This window comes from Cygnus olor, chromosome 1 (assembly GCF_009769625.2).
Source record: "Cygnus olor isolate bCygOlo1 chromosome 1, bCygOlo1.pri.v2, whole genome shotgun sequence".
Lineage (NCBI taxonomy): Eukaryota > Metazoa > Chordata > Aves > Anseriformes > Anatidae > Cygnus > Cygnus olor.
Window position 1 is genome coordinate 110,907,639 of NC_049169.1, and position 20,832 is coordinate 110,928,470.

Genomic DNA, 20,832 nt, shown 5'->3' on the forward strand with positions numbered 1-20,832 from the left:
CTGCTCTGCTGTTGCTAGGCGATGAAACACTAATAGCAATTTGCATGACCCTTTCTTTGGATGATATCAACACGCAGAAATTAATGCCACCCAAAGCTGGAGATGTGACCATCCACAACCAGCCTCCTCCTCCTTGCCTGGGTCTTGCAGAGTTACGGTGTGTAATTTGGTAGGGAGCGTGTAAAAATTGAGTACTGACACGAACAGGACATACTGGCTGCCCTGTAGGCCCACGGCGCGCCATTCCCGGCATTGCCGCAGGCCTTCAAAGCATTTAGCCTGTATGTTCGAGCGAGCTCTGGCTTGTAGCTCCTTTGTTTTCAGGTGGCCACTCCTGACATCCTTGTACTTATAGATGTGTCCTTTGTACTCTATAGTGCAACTAAGGAGTTTCTATAAGGAGATTCACAGTACGTTATCTGAAGTGAGTTATTTACACAAGATCACTGTAATACTTTCTGTTGACCTACCATGTAAGTGGGTATATAAATAGAAGTGTAATATGTAAAATGTTATCCTAAAGTTAAACCAGAATAGATTGATAACTTCTGTCTTTTAATTTTAGTATATTTGCAAAGACTCTCCTGATAACATAATTATAACCACACTGCCTCCGTCAGTGTGATCCTTGTCCTGCACGCATGTATAAATGTGCATCATTCTCCTAATGATTATATGGCTGGGGCTTTTTGTGTGGTGAGACATGTACGTTGCAAACATTTTCTGATATATTAGTTACTTTATTCTGTTTTCCTGTGATTAATCTTTATCTACAAATATGAGGTATGTTGTAAAAATATAACTTTGTAGTGGATTCCAGGAAAAATATCTTGCCACGAGCTTACAGATCTGGAAACATGTTAATGTTGAATACATGTGGCTCTAAATAAGATTTTTATTTAGATATTTTACTTGAATGTAGTGATTGAGGCATACTTCAGAAGTAATTATTTCTGACATTTGGAAAGATTCTTAAAACCATTCTGTATTTTTGCTATTAACGCTATTTGGAAACCAACCAACTGGAAATGAGATACATTTTGCATGTATGGTGAAGAAGCATGCGTTAAGCTTTGAATGAGCATGACATTTGCTAGCATTTTATTTAGAATACCAAGAATCTGAAGCTCATGTCATTATGCTTTTTGTATGCATTTTTGTTTATTTTGAGTATTTTTTGTGAAATCAGGCTTTGCTCTAGTCAGAGGATAACTTGTTTATATCCCTCCTTGTTGCTTAACTGATTGGCTATTGAGAGCCCAAACCTTTAACTCCCTCAAGTACTGATCCTTATATATATGTACATATAAATATATATATGTGTGTATATATATATATATATATATATCATCCTGTTCTATCAGTAGGGTAGCTTCTAGAAATAAACTTTTGTAACAATGGACTCATTTTAAATATTATGCTTTTAACATATTTGTGCACATCTTTGATCCACATAAAACTGCTTACTCTGTTTCAAGAAGAAGACCTATTTCTTTTCAGCTGTCTTATTTTTTTATCCTATATTACTGTATTTTAGCAGTCAGGCTCTCCACATAAGGAGCATGTATTTTATACCATAACTGTAAGTGATTCAGAATGCTGCAGTGCACTTAATAACTAGGTATTTCATTATAATCCTCCCGGTACATAATCTTCACTGTCTGTCAGTCGATTGGGTTTTCATGCTCACTTGACTGTCTGACACAGTAAAACTACTTCTATGAGGGACTTGCAGGATTATTGGCATCAGAAACAAGCTTAGAGCACTCTGGGTGCTCAACACTCAGTTTTCCTGCTCCATCTCAGGTCTCTTTAGGGGCCAGAAGGCAGCTCAAGGTACCCTGGTCCTGCAATCGAACATTCCTGCAAAATCAAGCTTGTTACTGATGGCTCTTACTACAGCAGTAATTTTAAGCTGTGATACTCTTGGTTCTGAAGGGTTGGGAGTTTCGCACGATATAATGCAGGTGTGGGAAAGGGCTGCCTCGAAAAAGTAGGATGTGCTTTATATTATACGTAGCCATACGTAGTTGTCTTTCTGTAAATTATTTATCCCGTTGCTGTGCATGCAGCTAACGCTTTGCCATGCCCAGATGGTTTGAAACCACTGCGTCTAAGGATATGTGGGATTTCAATTCCTTGACCGAGAGGGGGAGCAGATGTTCCAGATGATTTGCCAAGCTCCCTGTCTAAAATGCACGTGAGGGAAAGAAGAGAGGCACGAGGTCTTCAAAGGTTAGAGCTCATTTTCCATAAATGAGGTGGATATCCCTGACTGAAAGGAAGATGAAGCAATTTAGCCATTATCCCTTTTCTAAACTTTTGTGCCAAATTCCATGCATGCTCAGGAGCTCAGCACCTTTTCAATGAAGAAACCAAGAATTTCTGGCTTTTGACTGTGTACCTAATCAGTAGGTATATAAATATGCCCCTGGATTCTTTGCATAAACACAGATTTGTCCATTTTGTCCTTTCCATGTCTTACAGCTGCTTCTCATCTTCATTGTAAATCTGCTTCTCTCTCCCTTTGAATTTCATACTGATAATCTTGTGACTAGACCTTCAATCATTTTCCATGGTAAGTGAAGCTGGGTTTGTCAGGAGATAAAATATTTTATTAGGTGAATGCATATAGCTGGAAGAAACTCCAGGCAAGCTAGTGAAAGCTGATCAAACTGTATCAGTGGATTGAATGAAAGATAGTGTCTCTGCCTATAAATAGTGCTTTGCTTCACCTTTTCACTGTCAGTCTTCCAACAACATAACTTCTAATTCCAATGGCAAATCTTCCTCCTGCTTCTTCCCAGAGAATCTTGTTCATTACAAAAGAATAATTCCAAATTGTGGTTCGTAACGCCAGATGGGCTACTGTGATGCTCTAGCCCTCCTTCGTGTTTGACACACAGCATCAGGCTTCTTCCTGCTTGAAATAGAAAGTCTTTTTTTTTTTTTTTTTTAAAGAAAGAAAAAAAGCATCTGATTTTGATTTAAAAAATTCCAAAGAAGGAGAATTTGCCATAGCACCTCACTGGGTTGCTGCGATGGTTAATTACCCTTACTGTTAAAAATGTGTGCCTTGTTTTATAGCTTGAATTTGTCTAGATTCAGCTCTTAACCGCTGGATCTCATTATAGCTTTGTGAGTGTACACTCATACTTCTGAGCAATAGAGACTACAAACAGTCATCATCTCCTTCTGCTAGGCTAGAAGGACTGAGTTCTTCCACTGTGAAGCGTATTATTTAGGTCTTTAATCATTCTTTTCAGAATTTTCTTCGGTCTGCCCACTTCTTGAGTTGTGGAGAACAGAACCAGATGTGGTTTTCCAGATGGGGTTACATGAGTGCAGGATATTCTGATAATTTAACAACTTCTTTCTTTCCTCCTCCTTCTTTTTCATTTGTGTATGCATTTATGGGCCATACTTTATATAGACTAAGATGTTATTTTTGATAGGCAGAAATATCCACCCAGGGCCTGAGTCACATTCTCTCTTTTGGTCATTCAAGTTAAGAGCAAACAGGGAGTGGCAGGGTCTGAATGATACCAAAGCCAAATCTTTCACGTGCAATTCCTCTTCCGTGCCAAATCTTTCATGATACATAGTGTTCATCAGCCAGGTGGATAACTGAGTGCTGATTCAAGAGAGAAAGTGTTTGCTATAGAAACAGGTGCAGAAATGAATAATCTACTGAGTTTTGTAATAGTCAACCTGATATCCTGGCATATTCAAACACATCTTTGAGTGGTGCTGCAATCACGTAAATGCACAAACCCATAGCTATTTTTTTTCCCTTCTCAATATCTCTAGAAAGTCTACCTGTAAAAATGTGAGGGCTTTATTGGCTTCAATTTTTCCATTGAATTACTTGCAAGGACATGCTTACTGGAAATTCTCTGCAGAGAAAAAAAAAAGTGAATAACTTTTTATAGTCAAAATGGATTTGATCATCCCACACATATTTAGGACCTAATTTGTAAAACTTCCTGATAAGGACTAGTATGATTTTGTTAAACAGGAGTGTTCATATGAATATGGACTACCCATGTAAACAAATGGTTGAAGGAGCACATATGTTCAGAGCTAGACTAAATGTCCTGCACAACACTGACATAAAAAGCCAGAAACCAAGAGGGGAGAATGTAAAGAGCTAGCACTTACTTTCAGGACAGTTTCATGACTTTTGGAGGCCTGAGTAATGGTTTTTAGATGCCCAGCTTAGTGCAGGCTCTGCAAGTGAGATGGCCGAGGAGGTGAGCTGACAGTGCTGGGAGGCTGCTTAGAGTCTGTAGATTCAGGATCTTTGTGCAGAAACAATGAAGTAGGTTGTTGCTAGCACTTCTGGACCGCAAACCATGTAAGGGAGAAGCAACAAGCTGAAAACAAACAGAGCAAACATCCCTTTTGAGTGTGCAGAAGGCACAGTGGAGATTCAGCTGTGGGCTGAAATGCAAGTGGGATGCAAGCGAGCCTTGGAAGGAGGGCTTTGCACAGAGTCCCCAGGCTTTCCTAAGGAAGAGCAAAAGAACAAGGCTAACAAAGAATATATATGTAGTGCAGGAAAACTTTGGATCATTTAGAAAAGAATTGCACCAGAATATCATGCATGAACTACGCTATCAAGAGCACCATCCTGCATTAAATAAACACTGTCTGCGTGCTATGTTTGTTTCCAATCATTGCTTCCTGCACTGATTCTGGGGCTGTGGATTTGCAACGACCCCTTTGGACCAGTGAAGCTGTGTGGCTGGGACTGGGGCTGCCCGAGGAATTTCCTCCTCTCCTCTTCCGAGCGCTATCTTGACAGCTGAGAGCAGCCAGAGCACTCTCGCCGGCACACCCTGAATCTGCACATCTGGAGAGTGTAAGCGCTGCTTTCCTTGTGAAACGTGCTCAGCTCAGGAATTTACTTCTCCCAGCGGCCTAGCAGAGCCAAAGTCCGCTGACTTTCAGGGCACGATGTAAGGCCCATCTGTTTGCTCAGATCTGTGCCGGAGGGTCTGGCAGCGAGGCTTATGGTTAACGTGTCCCGTGGGAGTCTGTGCGAGAAGAACAGTGGCCAGCGCGCTACGTGTCTGTTTTTTAAACAATCTGCGTGCGTGCAGACTATCTGGAAGTTAACAACTGCAGGGAAATTAAACAAAATAATTTAACCTTACGGGCATTTTACAGTAAACAGATTCACTGAAAGGACCCCCTTTTGCTGCCTGTGCCACTAGGGTTCTCCATGCGTGACCAAGAGCGTGATCTCTCCTCGGCTCTTCTTCCTTGGTCCTGCAAAGGAATCACCTCACAGACACTTCCGTAACGACAGACTGGCACACATTATATGCTCAGGATTGAACCAACACTGAATCATCGAATAGAAGAAGCTTGTGTGACACAAAGCCCTTATTAAAACTTGAAGAATTTCAAGGTAACAAAGAAAGAAATGTATTTCTTCTCTTTTTTTGTGTTCACTCTGGTTGGTCCTTCTTTTAAGCACTGCAAGCCTGGCATCCAGCTGGGTTACCTGTTGACTGAAATACCTGTAGACTAAATAGAGGGTGGTGAACAGGTACTGATTAACTCCTTCAGGCTTTTGTCATAGATATAAAACCAGGGGGAATCAGAAGGTGTCAAAACGTGTTAGAAAGTACTTTAGGCCACAAGTACCGTAGTTCCAACGTAAAAGCTCTTGTAGAGCCCCTGATGCTGTATAACCGTGTTTCCACTTGAAATCAGACGTGTTCCTCCAAGTTCACCTCCATTCACCTCTGCTCAGTGTGGCCTTTTGCTTCCTGTGCAGCATCATCAGGTCCATCCTTACGCTGTTTCTGCTTCCACAGCTTGTCCTCTACACCTGCTGCAGCCTTCCACTGCTTGCAGAACTCTAGAGCAAGGACCAAAAGGCAGGTCTTCTCCTTCTTTCCTGCATGAGCTGTCCTACCAAAACACAAATCTCATAAATAAACTAATTTTGCAAGTTAAAGATAGACACACATAGATTATTATGCTAATTGGGAATTGTTAGAAATTTCAGATACCAAGTCCCATTTAGGTAAAATCACTCAAACAGGATTCACAATTTGTTTATTTTTTCTTTATTTATTACTAAGCTAATATCACTTTGGAAATGTTTCAGGACTGTGCCAAGTCTTGGAGGTATGTCAAAGTATTCATCTCTTAAAAAAATGCACACTTCATATCTGGAACTCCCAGCTCTGAATTTTTGGTGTGGTTTCAAGTTAGAAAAGTGGCATACAGAGCAACATGACTGGAGCAAGTTAACCATGACATGCAGGTGAGATTTGCAGTAATCATGCAGGAAGTCTATCTGTATATAATGGAAGGCACTTGGAAAATTAGTATTTTCAGTTTCAGAGCACCAAGATGAATTTTCGTAGCTGAATACAAGACTGCATTCATGTCAAGGTTTTTAATCTGATTAAATATGTAAGGTTTCCCAAATTCTAATTAACACTAACTATACCCACAAGATTTGTATTTATATCAGTTTTATGATGGGATTTGTATGACCAGCAGTTAGAAGGGTGACTGGATGAACTTTTTTTTTTTTTTTCCTTGACACACTATGCCATCAGGGAGGTGTGTCACTCCTTTTGTATGTCAGAGATGAAGTCTTGTGTAGTTCACAGGCTGCATAACTAGTAGATCCTTAGCCTTAAGGAACCTGCATCTATTAGGAACAGAGGAAGCTGGGCCACAGCTGAGAAGTGCGGAGTTGCTCTGCATGAAATCCTGGCTTTAACACGGCACTCCGTACCTCCCTTGAAGGAAGGAGCACAGCAAAGTTGCCCCCTGCACACACCTGGCTACATACAGGAATAGGCAGCTTGCTGCCCCTGTCCGTGGAGAAGTCAGGGGCAAAGCCTGCAGCAGGACTAAAGCAGGACGGGCGGAGGCAGACACCGGTTGGACCTGAGCACCTCAGAGCCTGTCCCTGAGCCCTCAAGCCCTCCCAGAGCCCATATGTACAGAGTACATATCCATAATAGTTTTGTGATAGCGTAACGTGTACTTTCACCACTGCAAAACTGTGCTTTCCAACAATCCATTCAGTCATAAGAAATTCTTTCAGGCTTAAACAAAACATGGAAATCTTAGTTCAGGAGTGAGTCACTGGTTTGTTCACATTTTAGCACTGATGTAAACAAGGTGCTTGGAACTTGTCTTGCAAGAAAGCATTTAAATAGCTGACTTGCTTCAACCCCAAAATCAGTGATTACTGTAGGTGCGAGCACACAGCAGCCACGGGCTGATGGTGCTCAGCCTGCAGCAACAATGGGAAAATCGCCAGTCCTAAATCACGCTCTGCAGTACTGGCACATTTTCTGATTTATTGCCAAGGAAAAGGAGAAGAGGGAGATGCAACCTCATGGCTTGCGGGCATCTTGATTCTGAATTTTCTTCATGGCAGGTTACTTACTTGAATGTTGTCTAGCATTGCATTTACCATTTATAGGATCATTTGGACTAGTGTCAGTCCCTACTCAAATCTAAAGCTTTATTTCAACTACAAGCTCATTTAAATTTCTCTCGGAGCACATTAACAGTGTACCAACATGACACCAGGGATTGACCTGGCTGTCCATTGTGGAGGTTTTGACAGCATTTGTAATACCTTGTGCCTTTTTCTGCAAGCCCTCCTTGGCTGCAAGGCCATTGCATTGCAGGACCCTTAAGCTGAATTTGGCTGTACTTATTTTTAAATTTCACATACGTGTGGTGGTCTAGGTTGTTGTACTGACAGTCCAGTATTTGAGTAACATATTTTTTCTCTACTGTTATTGAAAAAATTACCCCAGGGAACTTCAGGAGAAATGCAGTATGAAAAGACACACTAATTCCAGAGATTTACAGAAGTCTGATTTCCTTTTCCTTTACATGTCCTCCATCACTGATATCCAAAGGCTTTTTAAAATATAAGGACTTCCAATAGGCATAATTATGCAATGCTCTTGCGTTCCCTCACACATAAATGGAGCTTAAATTTGAGGTGCTAGCTTTTGACACCATGCGCTGCAAGAAGGGCTTCACAGCAATTTAAGTTCAAAAATGGAACTTCTTAATTAGTGGAATGTGAAAAAGAATAACAACATCAACACAGCTACCCCCTGCTGCCTACTTTGATATTAAATTCAATTTCTTTTATGATACCTCCCAGTCATCACACACTCTTGACTCTTATATCAGCTGCACAGAGCTACATTAAAGAGGCTGCAGGGCAGAGAGCAAGCCGAAGATTTCAGTGGGAGCACAGGGAAAGCTAGATCAGAGCTCAGAGAGACAGCAGCAGATAAACCCATTGCCAACACGTTTCTGTAAAAGTCAGCAAATAGTTTCAATGCTTACTGACTTAAGCACTTTTGCACCTATATTCGTCCCGAATGTTTTTGAGGACAAACGTTTGTTCGATATTTTTCAAACACAAGCTTTAAGCTTACAAAAGCTTAACTGTGAAAGTCCCCTTCCTGCTGCTGCTGAAAGGTGAAGTAATCTTTCTCTACGATTACAAGACCACAAGGATTTAGGGATATGACTGTGAACATCAGCCAGACAGTGTCTGCAGCATTCACCCATAGGAAGAGAAGTCATAACGTTATTAGTCGATCCTGGCCATCACTGCTGTGCTGGAAGAGCTGTGTCCTTCACTGCTGTCCGCACTGCCACGTGCAGGGGCACGGGCACCCTTGCTGTACTGGGTGCATCATCTGCTACTGCAGACTTTTACTGTGCCAGTAAACGTAGAAGGTCCTCAGCAGCCTGAACTTGGACCGAGATTTGAGCACTGCAAAAAACATGCCCCATAAATCCGTCAAGAAGAAATGGAAATACATTCCCTCTTCAAAAACTATAATAAAAACAATCTTCTGAATAAATATCCCTGTAATATCTGAAACCCAAATATGAGAAACGTGGACACCTGTCCAAAAAAGCACCCCAAAAACCAAGCTGCTATTTTAAAGCAGAAAGAAATGCTGAAGAGAGAATAAGCAATAGCAGCAGAACTTTTTTTAACCTGAGGTATCGGTACTAAGCCAGTGTTCCTCCTGCAATCCGGCTGAAGTCAGCAGTTAACCATTGCCTTCCAAAGGCCTGGTGATGGTAGATGGAGCTTTCCATTTTTAATTTGATCTGAAGAGAATTTACACATTGCTCCTGTGCAGCACGTTTACAAGTTTACCCGCTTCTTAGTTTACCATTGTGCTGTTGAAAAGAGACGCAGTTTCTTCCTTCCTTTGCTCAAGGTTCTCAGACCGCTCCAGAAAGCAATTAATATGGATTGCACACGCAGGTGAGGCGTAAGGAGAATTCAAGCATCCCTGGCGACGGTCCTGTGCTCCAGCGAGGAGCATTTGGCAAGCTGCCACCGGCAGCTGCACCAGAGGAGGCACCAGCAAGGTGAGACGAGCCGCTCTGCTGATGGGCTCTCAGGGTCATGAACATTTCTTTTGCAGGACCACGTTCTGCTGCTGGACCAGCACTTTCCAGCTCTGTCCCCAGCCGCATCCTCCCCTGGCGTGGCAGCAGAGCCTGGGAACACAGCCATAGAGCTTGACCCCACAAAGGACACAGCCCTTGGCACTGGGGATGGGGCTCGGGGGCCTCAGCCTTCCTCAGGACTGCAAAACTCCCCGTCTGCCCACCGACAATGCATTTTACTACGGTATTTTAGAATGGTGCAGACGGCCAAGGACAATACTGTCAGGGTAACTCTGAATTTCTTTGCTTTCACAGATTTAAATCAAGCTTTAAATTATTTTTAGTAGCTTGTTATTACAGCTTTTGCAACCTGAAGACAGACTACTGCCTTTAATTCATTAGTAATTTCAACAGTTAATCAGAAAATGTCATTACCTAGGAGGACTGCGGCTCAAAATAAAGCACACTGGAGTTAAATTTAAATTAAAGCATGGACAGAAATGAATGCAGCCTTTGATCCCCCTTCCATCCAGACTGCACCCTGATGGGCACAGCTGGACAGGATAGAAATCGTGAGAAGGGAGCAGTCTCGCCTGTTTAAAAGGGCACTGTCAACTCACTACGTCCTCAAGTTGAGCAAATTAAAAAAAAAAAAATAAAATTCACGGGGTTCTTTTGGAGCTCCACTAACGTTTTCTGCACTGGCCACTACTTGCCTGTTTAATTTTTAAAAGAGGCTGATTTTCAGGTGTTTGACTGAAAAAAAATCAGCCTACTGTTCACAACTGTTTAACCTTCACGGTGGCCCAAAACCGCCTTTCTGTTAGCTGAGTGAGAGCTGTGAGCCTAAACAAGGGCATGTACCTCTGCCTGCCTGTCTGTCTGTCTGTCTTTCAGCATAATCCTTTGGGCAAGCTCAGGGCCCACTCGGCAGGTGCCAGAGCCCCACGGTGGCAGGGTGGCACCAGCAGGGATGCAGGCGCTGAAGGCGATGCCTTGGGGCACGTGGTGTCCCTGCCCGCCTTCCCTAACCCACGAGGACTCAGTGGCAGTACTGTGCCCTCCTTCCGTGCATACCGAGGATGGTATGCGAGGAAGGATTTTTCCCCTTCCATTCTGCAGTACAACTTTTCCCCCCCATACATCCGTGTTGTTAAAAAGCTCACGCACACCACGTCCTGACCTGCGGAAGGATGGGGTCACCTTCCCTGTGAAGAGCGGGGCGCCCCGGGCACCTCCCCGCTTCCAGCTTTGATTTAGGCAGCGTCAACAAAGCTATTTCCTGGACCGCTCACAATTGGCGGGAGACAGATTTACCAGCCCCAGCTGATTCAGCGGAGTTGGGACAGTCCAATAACGGCGCGAAATTCGGCTGAGGGTAAAACTAGGGACGTCGTGGCATCCAAGGGGACCCCAGCTGCTGGGAGCATCGAGCTGGCACGGCAGCCGGCAGCCCAGAAGTGGAACCATGGTGCGTGTAGCCACAGGGAATCGATTCTGGAGGCTTTGATAGAAGTTTAAGGGAGCTAAAGTGGGGTAGGGGAAGGTAGCCAGCTGTGCTCCAGAAGGGTGTAGAGTGAGTCTGCCTCCCTGGTTCTCTTTCCCTACACTTTGCCTTGCCTAAAGGCAGCCCTGGCTGTGTTTTTGTCCTGAATACCGGTGGCTTGGAAGCCTGGACTTACACGGGAGAGGCTCCCAGTTGTCATTCGCTACAGTCGGGAGGGTAAAACTATGATGTTTCTCAGCTCTGGCTTGAATTAGGAAGTTTTACCAGCGTAGCCTTGTCAACGAAAGCCGGTGTGAGAGGAGCACACGGCTAATCAACACCTGTGCCAGCCGAAATCCTATTAGCGCTGCGGTTGGGCTCCGGAGGAGGAAGGGAGCAGAGGGCTTCGGCTCAAGCAGCGTTCAGCGTGGAGCGGAGGCAGAGCGAAGGCTAGCAGACGGCAGCACGGCGTAAAACCGCTTTGACATTTTTTAACGAGTGAAAGGAGAGCCTAAAAAGAAAGAAAAATAAAAGAAAAAAAAAGAGGTGGCACGGGAGAGCAAGCCCCCTAGCGGGAAAGCAGCCCTGCGAGCCGCCGGCGGGGTTTTCGCTGCGGCCAGGTACAACAGCATCCTCGGGGGGATGCTGCAGGCAGGGCTCCCTGCTTGCCGTCCGACACCCCGCTGCGGGCAGGTCAAAGTCTTTGGGGGTGTGAGGGTGGAGGGTGCGAGCATCCCAAAGGTGGCAGTGGAAGCGGACCCCGCTCCCCGGCCTCCCCTTTCCCTGTCCGGACGGGGAAGGCGGGCAGCGAGCCCCCAGCCCCCGGGGCAGGGCTGTGCGACCCTCCCGCGGGCCGTGCGAGCGCTCCCTCTTCTCGGGGACGAAATTACCGCCAGTCCGAAGCGGCGGCGGCAGGAGGAGGAAGAGAAGGAGGAGGAGGAGGCGGAGGCAGAGGGAGGCGCCGTCCCCAGGCAGAGGGGCGGCAGCAAGGGGCCCCCCCCTCGCCCCGCTCCTCCCCTCGGCGCCCTCCGCCGAGCAACTTTGCTGCCGGGCGGCTGCACGGCCGGGGGATGCCGGCGGCGGCGGGGGACGGGCTCCTGGGCGATGTGGCGGGCGGCGGCGGCGGCGGCGGCGGCGGCGGCGGCGGCGGCGCCGTGCCGGGTCCGGTGGCGGCGGAGGGCAGGCTGCTGGCCGCCTGGCTCAGCGCCGCGGCGCCCCGGGAGCGGCTCCGCGACTTCCAGCACACCAAGCGCGTCGGAGGCTACCTGATCGGCAGGAAGCTGGGCGAGGGCTCCTTCGCCAAGGTCCGAGAGGGGCTGCATGTGCTCACCGGAGAGAAGGTACCCGGCCGGCCGGGGAGGGCTGGGCACGGCGGGGAGCGGCGCGGGGAGGGCGGCGGGGCGCTCTGCTGCCTCCCGGGGATGCTCCGCTGAAGGCGCACCGACCCTTTTTCCCCCTCCGGGTTGCCCGCTTTGAGTGTCGGCACGGTAAAACCTTCCCCCCCCCCCCCCCGCCTTTTTTTCCCCCCTTGGGTGTTAGTAAGAAAAGTCCGCCGAGGGGCTCTGCTCCTCGTCTCTTCTCCCCAGCCCTTTCGTGGAGCCTCCTGCCCATCGATCAGGATGTGTCACCGCGCAATAAAGAGCAGAGGGTGCTTTAGTTGGATTCACCAGGCTTGGGACCCGCAGAGGAGTTATCCTGCTCCCGTTAGAGCCGCCCTGTTGGATCAGACCATGTAACAAAGCTCTACCTAAAGCAGGACACCTTACCACTGCTGCAAGCTCCCTGGACCACCAAGACTAAGCACCTCCAGAAATTCCCTCCTGCACTAGCAGCACCCTAAATATGCTGTCGGTACGGTTGCATCTTCGTAGTATGCGTTCCTGCACTCCTGGGTCCTTTTTCTTTCCCCTTCCAGTAAGTTTGTCGTGGAGTGAAATTTAGAGTTAGGGCTCTGAATTTCATCGGGACAAAAAATGGTAATGTTAGTGATTATTATCATACAGGAACGCAAGAGGAAAATAATTTTGTGCTCTTCTGTTACCAAGCGTGTGCTTCTCCTTGGTAACAGATACATCCAATGATCCTCCCGTTGATAAAAGGCACATGCACACACACGTCCTTCCCACCTCCACTTTTTTGGATTGCTACATTTATCTCAGTCTGTTAAGAGGAAAAAATAAAAAGGCCCACCACACGCCCCTCCGTCTCAGCTCCCAGGCCTGCTGCCTTCCTTTTTTTTTTCCCCCAGTTTCTTGAATAACACATGTTATGACAAAGTGCCGAGCAGAAACTCTAGGAGGATCACCCTTCCCTCCTGCTGAGCCCCCGTGTCCTTATTTGTGGCCGGGTGCGATGATCTCTGAGCTCTGCCTGACCTGATCTTGTACTGCGGGGTCAAAGGAGGCGCTCGCTGTCGGCTTCAGTGGGTAAAAGGTTGGTCGCATAGCTTCAAATTCACACATTCAGGGTCCGTCCGGTCCGCCCAGAAAAATCACCTCTTTAATTTCAGGTATTTATGGATGAGCGATTTGAGTTAACGGATGGGAGATAAGGGCAGCTAATGACTTCCTTCAGGTGAGGCCCTATCTCAGCGAGGTGCCTCCCTCTAACCGGAGGGGGGAATGCTTTCCATCCCACGCGTGACCCCACGTGAGGATCTCACAGAATGGTAGGGGTTGGAAGGGACCTCAAGAGATCATCAGGTCCAATATCTTGCCTGGCAGAGAGAGCTGATGGACACTCAGCTCTTCTGGGCATGTTCTTCCACCACGCTTTTGCGTGGCCTCCAGCCAAAGGAGGCTGAAACGTGCCCAAACTGGATCTGCCTCGCAGCTGCCGGCAGCTCTGCCTACACGGAGCCCACCACAGGCGACAGAGCTCTGGCTGTAACATGAGGAAGAGAAGAAAAACATCTGCTTACCCGGGCTCCTTTCTTTGGGAGTGCATTTGAGAGGAGGCTGGGGCTGGCAAGCAAGCGTGTGCATCGAATGGGGAGGGAAGGCATGAGGCAGTGGGAGAGCTGGGATCAGCGGCACCGGGTCGTGGAAGGAGGCCCTGTGGGAAGAGGCCACCAGAGGCCAAGCACAGACCTCATCGGTGGTGGAAACCATGGTCAGGCTGGCATTATCAGGGCTGCCCGGGAGCGCATGACTATGTGACAGTCACCCTTTGCCACCTCTCCATACCCACCTCCGTCCCCCAGCTCAGGACATCCCCCTGGAACAAGGCTGGGGGAGAACATCACCCTGTTACGGCCTGACCCCTGGTCATTGGGGTGAACCAGAAACTATCTTCCAGTCCGTTCACTTGCAGAGGAAAAGTTAACCTGCAGGAGTGTGTAGTCAGTGCGCCTGCAAGTGGCGTTCAGCAAAGTGAGCTGTGGAAACAAAGCCTTCTCCTGCGGACAGCCCGCTGGATCGTCCCAGTCACTGCATTTTTCTAGGCTGATGTTTTATGAGTCTATTATTCCAGGATTAGTGCCTGCATGTATTTTCAGAGGAAAAAAAAATAATAATTGACATCTGATTTTTGTTTTGTAAAGCAAGGGCGCTGTCTGAATTTCAATAAAATTGCAGCGACAGTGTGAAGTAGGGGTCTTACTGCTAATGCCTGGTAGCTGGCTTGGCACAGCCCAAGCTGTTACGGTCACCAGATTATCTGACTTCAGCCAGGGGTGCCCAACCAGGTTTTGATTTGCAGCAGACTTTAGCAACTCTGGAGGAGTTAATGCGCATTATTGTTTCAGAAAATTGTGTATTTAGAAATGAAATCTGTGGATTAATGAGTCCCCAGCTAGGCTCGGATCCATTGCACTGACACAATGCATTGTACAGAATCAAGGCAATGCGGAGCAAATGCCAAAAATCTGCCATTACCTCACCCTGAAATCGCTAGGAGCTAAAGAGGTCTTCAAGAGAGCATGAGTGTGCTGTGGGCCAAGTGCTAGTTGCTTTACCAGCTGCTCCAAGGGCAGCTGGCTGGATTATGCATTTGGAGTACAGCGTGTGGGACTGCAACCAACAGCTCTTACGAGCGCCTGAGCATGGGAGGGTGAGCTAAGGTGAGATCTTAAACCTTAGCTGCGAGTGTCTGCAGCGCTGGGCTTTAAATCCAATCCGTTGCAGTGCTTCTTGTGGTTTATGTTACCATACTGTAAGGCATGTTATTATTTTCTGGGCTTGAAAAATGTTTGGTAATGCCTGATGCAATTAAGTGTATTTTAGCTGAGCATGGGAGAATGCTGAACAGATTATTCTTTCCATTGCTTTTGAACAAAAATATCACAGCCTATAATCTAACATTTTGGAGTAAAAGGCTGATTTGTCAGATCAGCTCAGGCAGTCTTTATTGCCAGTCCTCAGGAAACGTAGTTTCTCTATGAAGAGCAGGCCAATTTAGATTTAAATTGTGGCTACGAAACCCCGCTGAGCTAGCTGTATTGTTATTCAGCTAACTTTTGCAGCCTGTGCACAAGATACTCCCGGATTGTTTCAAGCTTGAGGCTCAGCATGGTCTATCTTTGGGCAGCAGAAAGCAGGCAATATCGCAAGATAATATTTTTGTGTAGTTTCAGACAGCTGAAATTGGGTTCCTGTCAATGCAGGGGGGTAATATGCTCTACTGGTAGACCAGACGGATTGTGTTACCTGCTGTGGACCCCAATGAAATGTCTCAATAACTCCATACAGCATCACAGGATGGCAGTATGTTGAGGGGAGAGAACGGCGTGAGCATGAGTCTTTATAAACAAACTTGACCCGAGATTGCTTTTGTCTACTTTTAGGTACAATCTTTAGCTCGACAAAAAAAAGACATTGAAGCAAATTGAATCATTTGACTTCTCATCCACTGAAAAACGTGTTTATCGGTTTCTTTAGCGCTATTGTTAAGCTCAAAAAGGGGACATTTTTAGTTACAGTGAATCGAGTGGTTTTCTGGTTTTCTGTAACAATGCTACTTAGTGGGAAGTGGCTGCTAAAAATACAGTTTACCAGCTTCTATGAAGGCAAAGCAATTAATATCGAAAGTGGCCTTATCACAAAAGAGTTTGCTTTCAGAATGCTTTTCTGTGTTAAAGTTGCTAAAAAAAAAAAACAAAAACAAAACAAAACAAAAAGCTGCATTTGAGATTCCTGGAAGTGCCGGGGCAGGCTGCGTGGGCAGTTGCACCCTAGGAACGGAACAGGGGAGGTGTTCTCAAAGGGCACCTGGGCAGCGGTCCCGCAGGCTCGGTCCCCTGCTGGTGGCACATTGCTCTGCCTGCGTTTTGCAGAATTACATGCTGGCAGCATCACGGGTGCGTTTCTGCTGGAACATCATGGTCTGTTGTCACCTTCTGAAGCAGATCAATGGGTGCAAGAGCTGGGGGGAGCTGCACGGCTCTGCACCTCTGCGGTGGGTGCTGAGCCATGGGGCTCAAGCTGCCTCAGGGAGGCAAAATGGGATGCAGAGGTGGCTGGGCAGGTTGTGTTGCTGCCCTACACTAGCTAAGGCTGTTGGCTCCTGAAATCCTTGCTGTGGCGGGGAAGGCTGTCAGACAATCTGTACCCTAGTCTCAACATCCCGTTTCTAATCCCTTGCTGGCACCGAGGACATTTGTTGAGTTGCTTATGGGCTCGCTACCAGAAGCAAAGGCTGGAGTGATGTGTTTTGCATAATTCCTATCTTCCAGCAGTGTCCCCTAGGAAACTCACCAACCCTTCAAGATAATATAGCCAGATGGACACAGAGAAACATGGACGGAAGTAATGCCAGTACACATCAGTAGATGTTACAATGCCATACACATTTTATGTTTTGCATTTTATGCAAAGTTAACACATGCTATGGAGTTAAATTTGCCTTGAGTAAATTCACTCTTTTCCTCTTATGTTCTGCCATGGACTTGAGGGAATTGGGGCTTGACTTGGTGGCCAAAAGCCTTTGGGTGCATTGGCAGTTGAGATTTTGCCTTGTTCCTGCCCTCGATAGCTGTGCCACCCCTGTGACCTGTTTGGGAAACCAAAACCTGGTGGGGGCTTCACATGAAGGACTTCTGCATCAGGATTTGCAATCATCAGCTGTGCCTGTATCCCAAGATCCAGGGCTGCCCAAGTAGTAATGCTGGCTTGGGAACAGAGAAATGTGATTTGTACTCATACGTGGTCAGTTCTAGGATCATAAGCTTTTTGAGTTTGGGGGGCTGTGTGTGCATGGGGGTTGCTTCCAAGCCATTTTACCAAGCAAGTGGGCCAGAAAGTTACTTCACTGTAAATAAAAGTTGAGTTTCTAATGTGACCATTGGTCTTTCAGTTCAACCATTTGTTTTTACTCCCAAATACTGTCAGGCTGCAGATTGTCCTTCCTCCAGTGATAGTTGTATATCAGTTTCCTCAATGCATTTGTGCTCTCACTGTAAGTATTTAATTAGTAGTTCTCTTCTTAGCTGTTCCTCTACATATTTTAAAATTTTATCTATACCCCCAAAAAAAGCTTGCTTAAGAAAGTACTTACCATAAATTTGCATTGTGGCTTTCTTCTGGGATTTTTATTAACAGCTGCCAACTGTTACACCTGGATGATGTGTTATGATGCCGCTCTTAATTATATGCACCAAGGAAGTGAAATGAGGGTGTTTCTGCAGCCTTAATTTTGACATTTCTGTGCTTCTAAGTGCTTGCTTTCACAGCTTTGACACCATTCTTTTCACAGAGGTTTGTGTACGTGCACGCAGATGCATAATTTGTATTGAAGCCACTAAACACATGCTTTCGTTAACATGCGATACTTCAGAGAAGGATTTCAAGGGGGCTGTCAGGGTTGCAGTGACATGAGTAAGGACTTGGCTGGAAGCAGGACCAGACAACCAGATGCTTTGTCAGCACAAAGTTCTCCGAAGCGTGTTCATTTAAGAATTTGAGCGCGGGGCAGAGTAAACACCAGACCGCTGGTGTCTCTTGTATGAGCACCTGCTAACAGTTGGTTCATCGGGAGAATAACCAGTTGCAACAGGCACTTGTTATAAAGCCACACTCTTGACTCTAACCCTTTTCTGTGTTGCATGCTTGGAGTAAGCAAGAATAGGCCTGAATAGGCAAGAGAGCCTGTTCCTTATTGCAGTCTGCTTCTTCCAGGAAGCTTGTTTTAATATTTATCAGCTGTAGCTTGCAACTTGTTCTGCAATGAGCTGAATTGATGCACATGTGGCAGTTGCTTATCCGCTTGAGATAATCTGCTTTCAAGTTTACATTCAGCAGTTTTAAGGACGTCACTAACAGTGCATGTCAGCAATGTGCTGCTTTTCATACAGACTGTTATAATTTTAGTGGCATAGGCAGGATTGAGGGAAGCTGAGTGTTTAGGTTGAATTGATACCAGGTGTAGTTCTTCTGTGGCACTCACATCTGGATCCCTGTATTTGTTCTCACAAGTTTTGTGTTTTTAACATATTTAATGATGTGTAAAGCTGTGAGCCTGTTTTTGTAGGCATGTGTTACCTACAAGAGTGTTAGTAATTAAAACACGTCTTGCAGTTTGCTACATCTCTTTTCACACTAATGAGCTGGGGAATGCTACCATAGCTTCATGCTTTTCAGTGGACATAACACATTAGGCATCTTCGCCCCTCTGACCTTGTGAGTTTTTTGTTAGCCTGCACTGGGGAAAGTGGATGTTATTAACTTGTTTACCTCACAAGTGAAGCAGTCATGAGGTGACGTGATGGCCCTTCTGGTGACTGAATTGTAATAATAGCCTAAAAGCCAAGCTGTTGTGTTGTATAAACAACAATAGACAAATAGGCTGAAAGTTCATGTGCTGATTACGCTAGTCTTTGAGACCTTAGAGAGGGATCTAAAACCATCCATACCCGGTGGTTATGTAGACATTGGCCAGAAGAAGAGTTACGTGGGTTGCTGTGTTGGTGCTCCCCTGGCAGCATGGGGTACAGCTGGACCAGTATAGATGCAGGCTATCCCGAATACCTTCTGCTGGCAGCATGGTCTCACTTTGCACTACTTCTCTTTCAGATTGGCTTAACTACTATTTTCAGCTAAGCCGAGGAGCAAAAACCTCAAACCTCTTCATTCTGTGTCTCTGTAAAACCTTTTCTGCTCTACTTTCCTGATGTGCTGTCTGTTGGCCAATCTCCTCGAGGGCATGAACTTAGCGGTGCCAGTGTTTTCAGTGGGCTGATGGAGCTGGCGCTGATGAAGAGAGTCAGGGAGTTTTTTTTCTGTAAGTTTTACTGCAGAAGGAGAGAAGCTGCAACCACAAGCACGACCCTGTGGCCCGTGCTAGGACAGAGGTGCCCATTTCTAAGCTGTTGAGGTGAAGCACTGCCAAAATTGTGTTTGGTGTTGGTGCTTGTAAGGGACAGAGTCAAACCTCCTCCTCCTGAGGGGAAAGACCACTTCAGGAAAGAGTGGTTGAGCATTTAACGTGGTCCCCAAGGGAGACCACCTACAAAAGCTGGTGCTGCTTCAACCAAAGCTTTCTTTTCTGTGCATGCTCTGCTGCAGTATTGCGCTGCCGAGCTGCAAGTCTGGCACTTCCAACATGGGACCCAGTCAAGCTCTTCTCGTTCCTGGTGCGAGATCAGGTGCCACCAGGAAAATCACTGCAACAAAGAGAACTAAAAAAAGATAAGTTACATATAATGAAGTTCCTTTGCTTTCTGCCTGTTGTGGAAGATTGTCATGGAAACATTTTCTTTCTTTCTTTTTTTTTTTTCAAAGGATAAATTTATTTTCTGTAATTAATGTCCACAGAACCAAGGGAGAGAACATATGTATAAAAAAACTTTATTGGCAACATCCTTTTCTTGGTTCCCAATGGTTGTAAATGTTTTATCTACTGTATTTTAAATCGCTATAACTGGGCTTTGAAAGCAGTGGTTCTTGTTGATGTAACAAACATATTTTTTCTTTTTTCCCCCCTTTTTTTCCCCTCCTTTTTTTTTTAATCATAAAGCTGTATTGGTGTTAAGGCGCTTTAAATTAGGGACACTTGGTCTTCTGTAAGTCCAGTTATGGATTTGATCACTAAAATGTGAAGCAGGGACTGCTTAATATGAAACATGCCACAGGTCCATGATCACACAAGAGGCAAGCAGCATTAGCCGCAAGGTTTCTCCTATGAGGAGTGGTGCTGGAGGAATGTTACTTGGTATCACTTCTCCGCTTTTGTTTCCGCACAAGTAATCCGAGATCCTCATCCATCTCACTGTGACAGAAGACGTTTTCAGCGTTAAAAAAGCGAGCTTTAGTTTATCAGAAGCAGCTGGATAGGATACGGTTCATTTGTGACCGAGGCATGGAGCATGCCTTGCTGTGCTCCAGTGCTCGCTGCTTCCTGTTGTCCTAGCAGCTTACTGGGGCCGTGTCTGGGTGAAGAGGACCTCTGGTTCCCCAGCAGTTGTCACACAGCTTCCTTCATGCTGGTTGTGAGTAGCCATCAGCTTTGGTCAATGTAAAATAAGGACGTTGCTCTTCTTAGCAGGCTTTCCCTCAGCTGCAGAGGATGCACATCAGGCCCCCATGTGCTCGTGTAACAGGACCTGAAAAACATCTTTCCCTCTAGCTGTTAATACCTTGAGCTCAAAAGAGATCTCGAATTGAGTGATGGATGGTCTTTTAGCATGTCAAAGAGCCCTTTTCTGCAAAATAGCTAATATTTGGAAAGTGATACCAGGCAAATATTTTTACATTTCAACAGCTGGGCAAATCCAGCCATTTCAGGCACTCAGATACACGCTTTCTTCTCACAGCACGTGGCCCAGGCCTGAAGGCTGGTTTTGACAAGCTCGTAAGGTTTTTTTGGGGAACCTCGGTATCGCATCCTCGTTTATCTCCGCCTCTGGCTTTCTGCCGCCGCCACGTCCATCGGTCTCTGCATAATCTCTCTTGACTTGTGTAGATATCGCTAGAGGCCAGCGAGGTAAA

General features: G+C 46.1%; 1 protein-coding gene and 1 long non-coding RNA gene across 4 annotated transcripts in view; one reads left to right on the forward strand and one right to left on the reverse strand.

Moving 5' to 3' along the window:
- Positions 1–917: 917 nt before the first annotated feature.
- LOC121079527 lies at positions 918–5,915 on the reverse strand. The gene is made up of 3 exons (XR_005825070.1): positions 4,162–5,915; positions 3,820–3,896; positions 918–2,923 (listed from the first exon to the last, which is right to left on the reverse strand). It is a non-coding gene; the product is annotated as an uncharacterized LOC121079527 (long non-coding RNA).
- A 5,993-nt stretch (positions 5,916–11,908) lies between these two features.
- HUNK (hormonally up-regulated Neu-associated kinase) overlaps positions 11,909–20,832 on the forward strand; it is a 56,934-nt gene continuing 48,010 nt past the window's right edge. The window contains exon 1 of one of the 3 annotated variants that reach the window (XM_040576932.1): positions 11,909–12,252. In XM_040576932.1, the coding sequence (XP_040432866.1) occupies positions 11,983–12,252 (270 nt within the window). In that variant the 5' untranslated portion in view covers positions 11,909–11,982. Of the gene's footprint in view, positions 12,253–14,805; positions 14,973–20,832 lie in introns of those variants that run through there. The other 2 variants (XM_040576942.1, XM_040576953.1) reach the window with 2 other exon arrangements.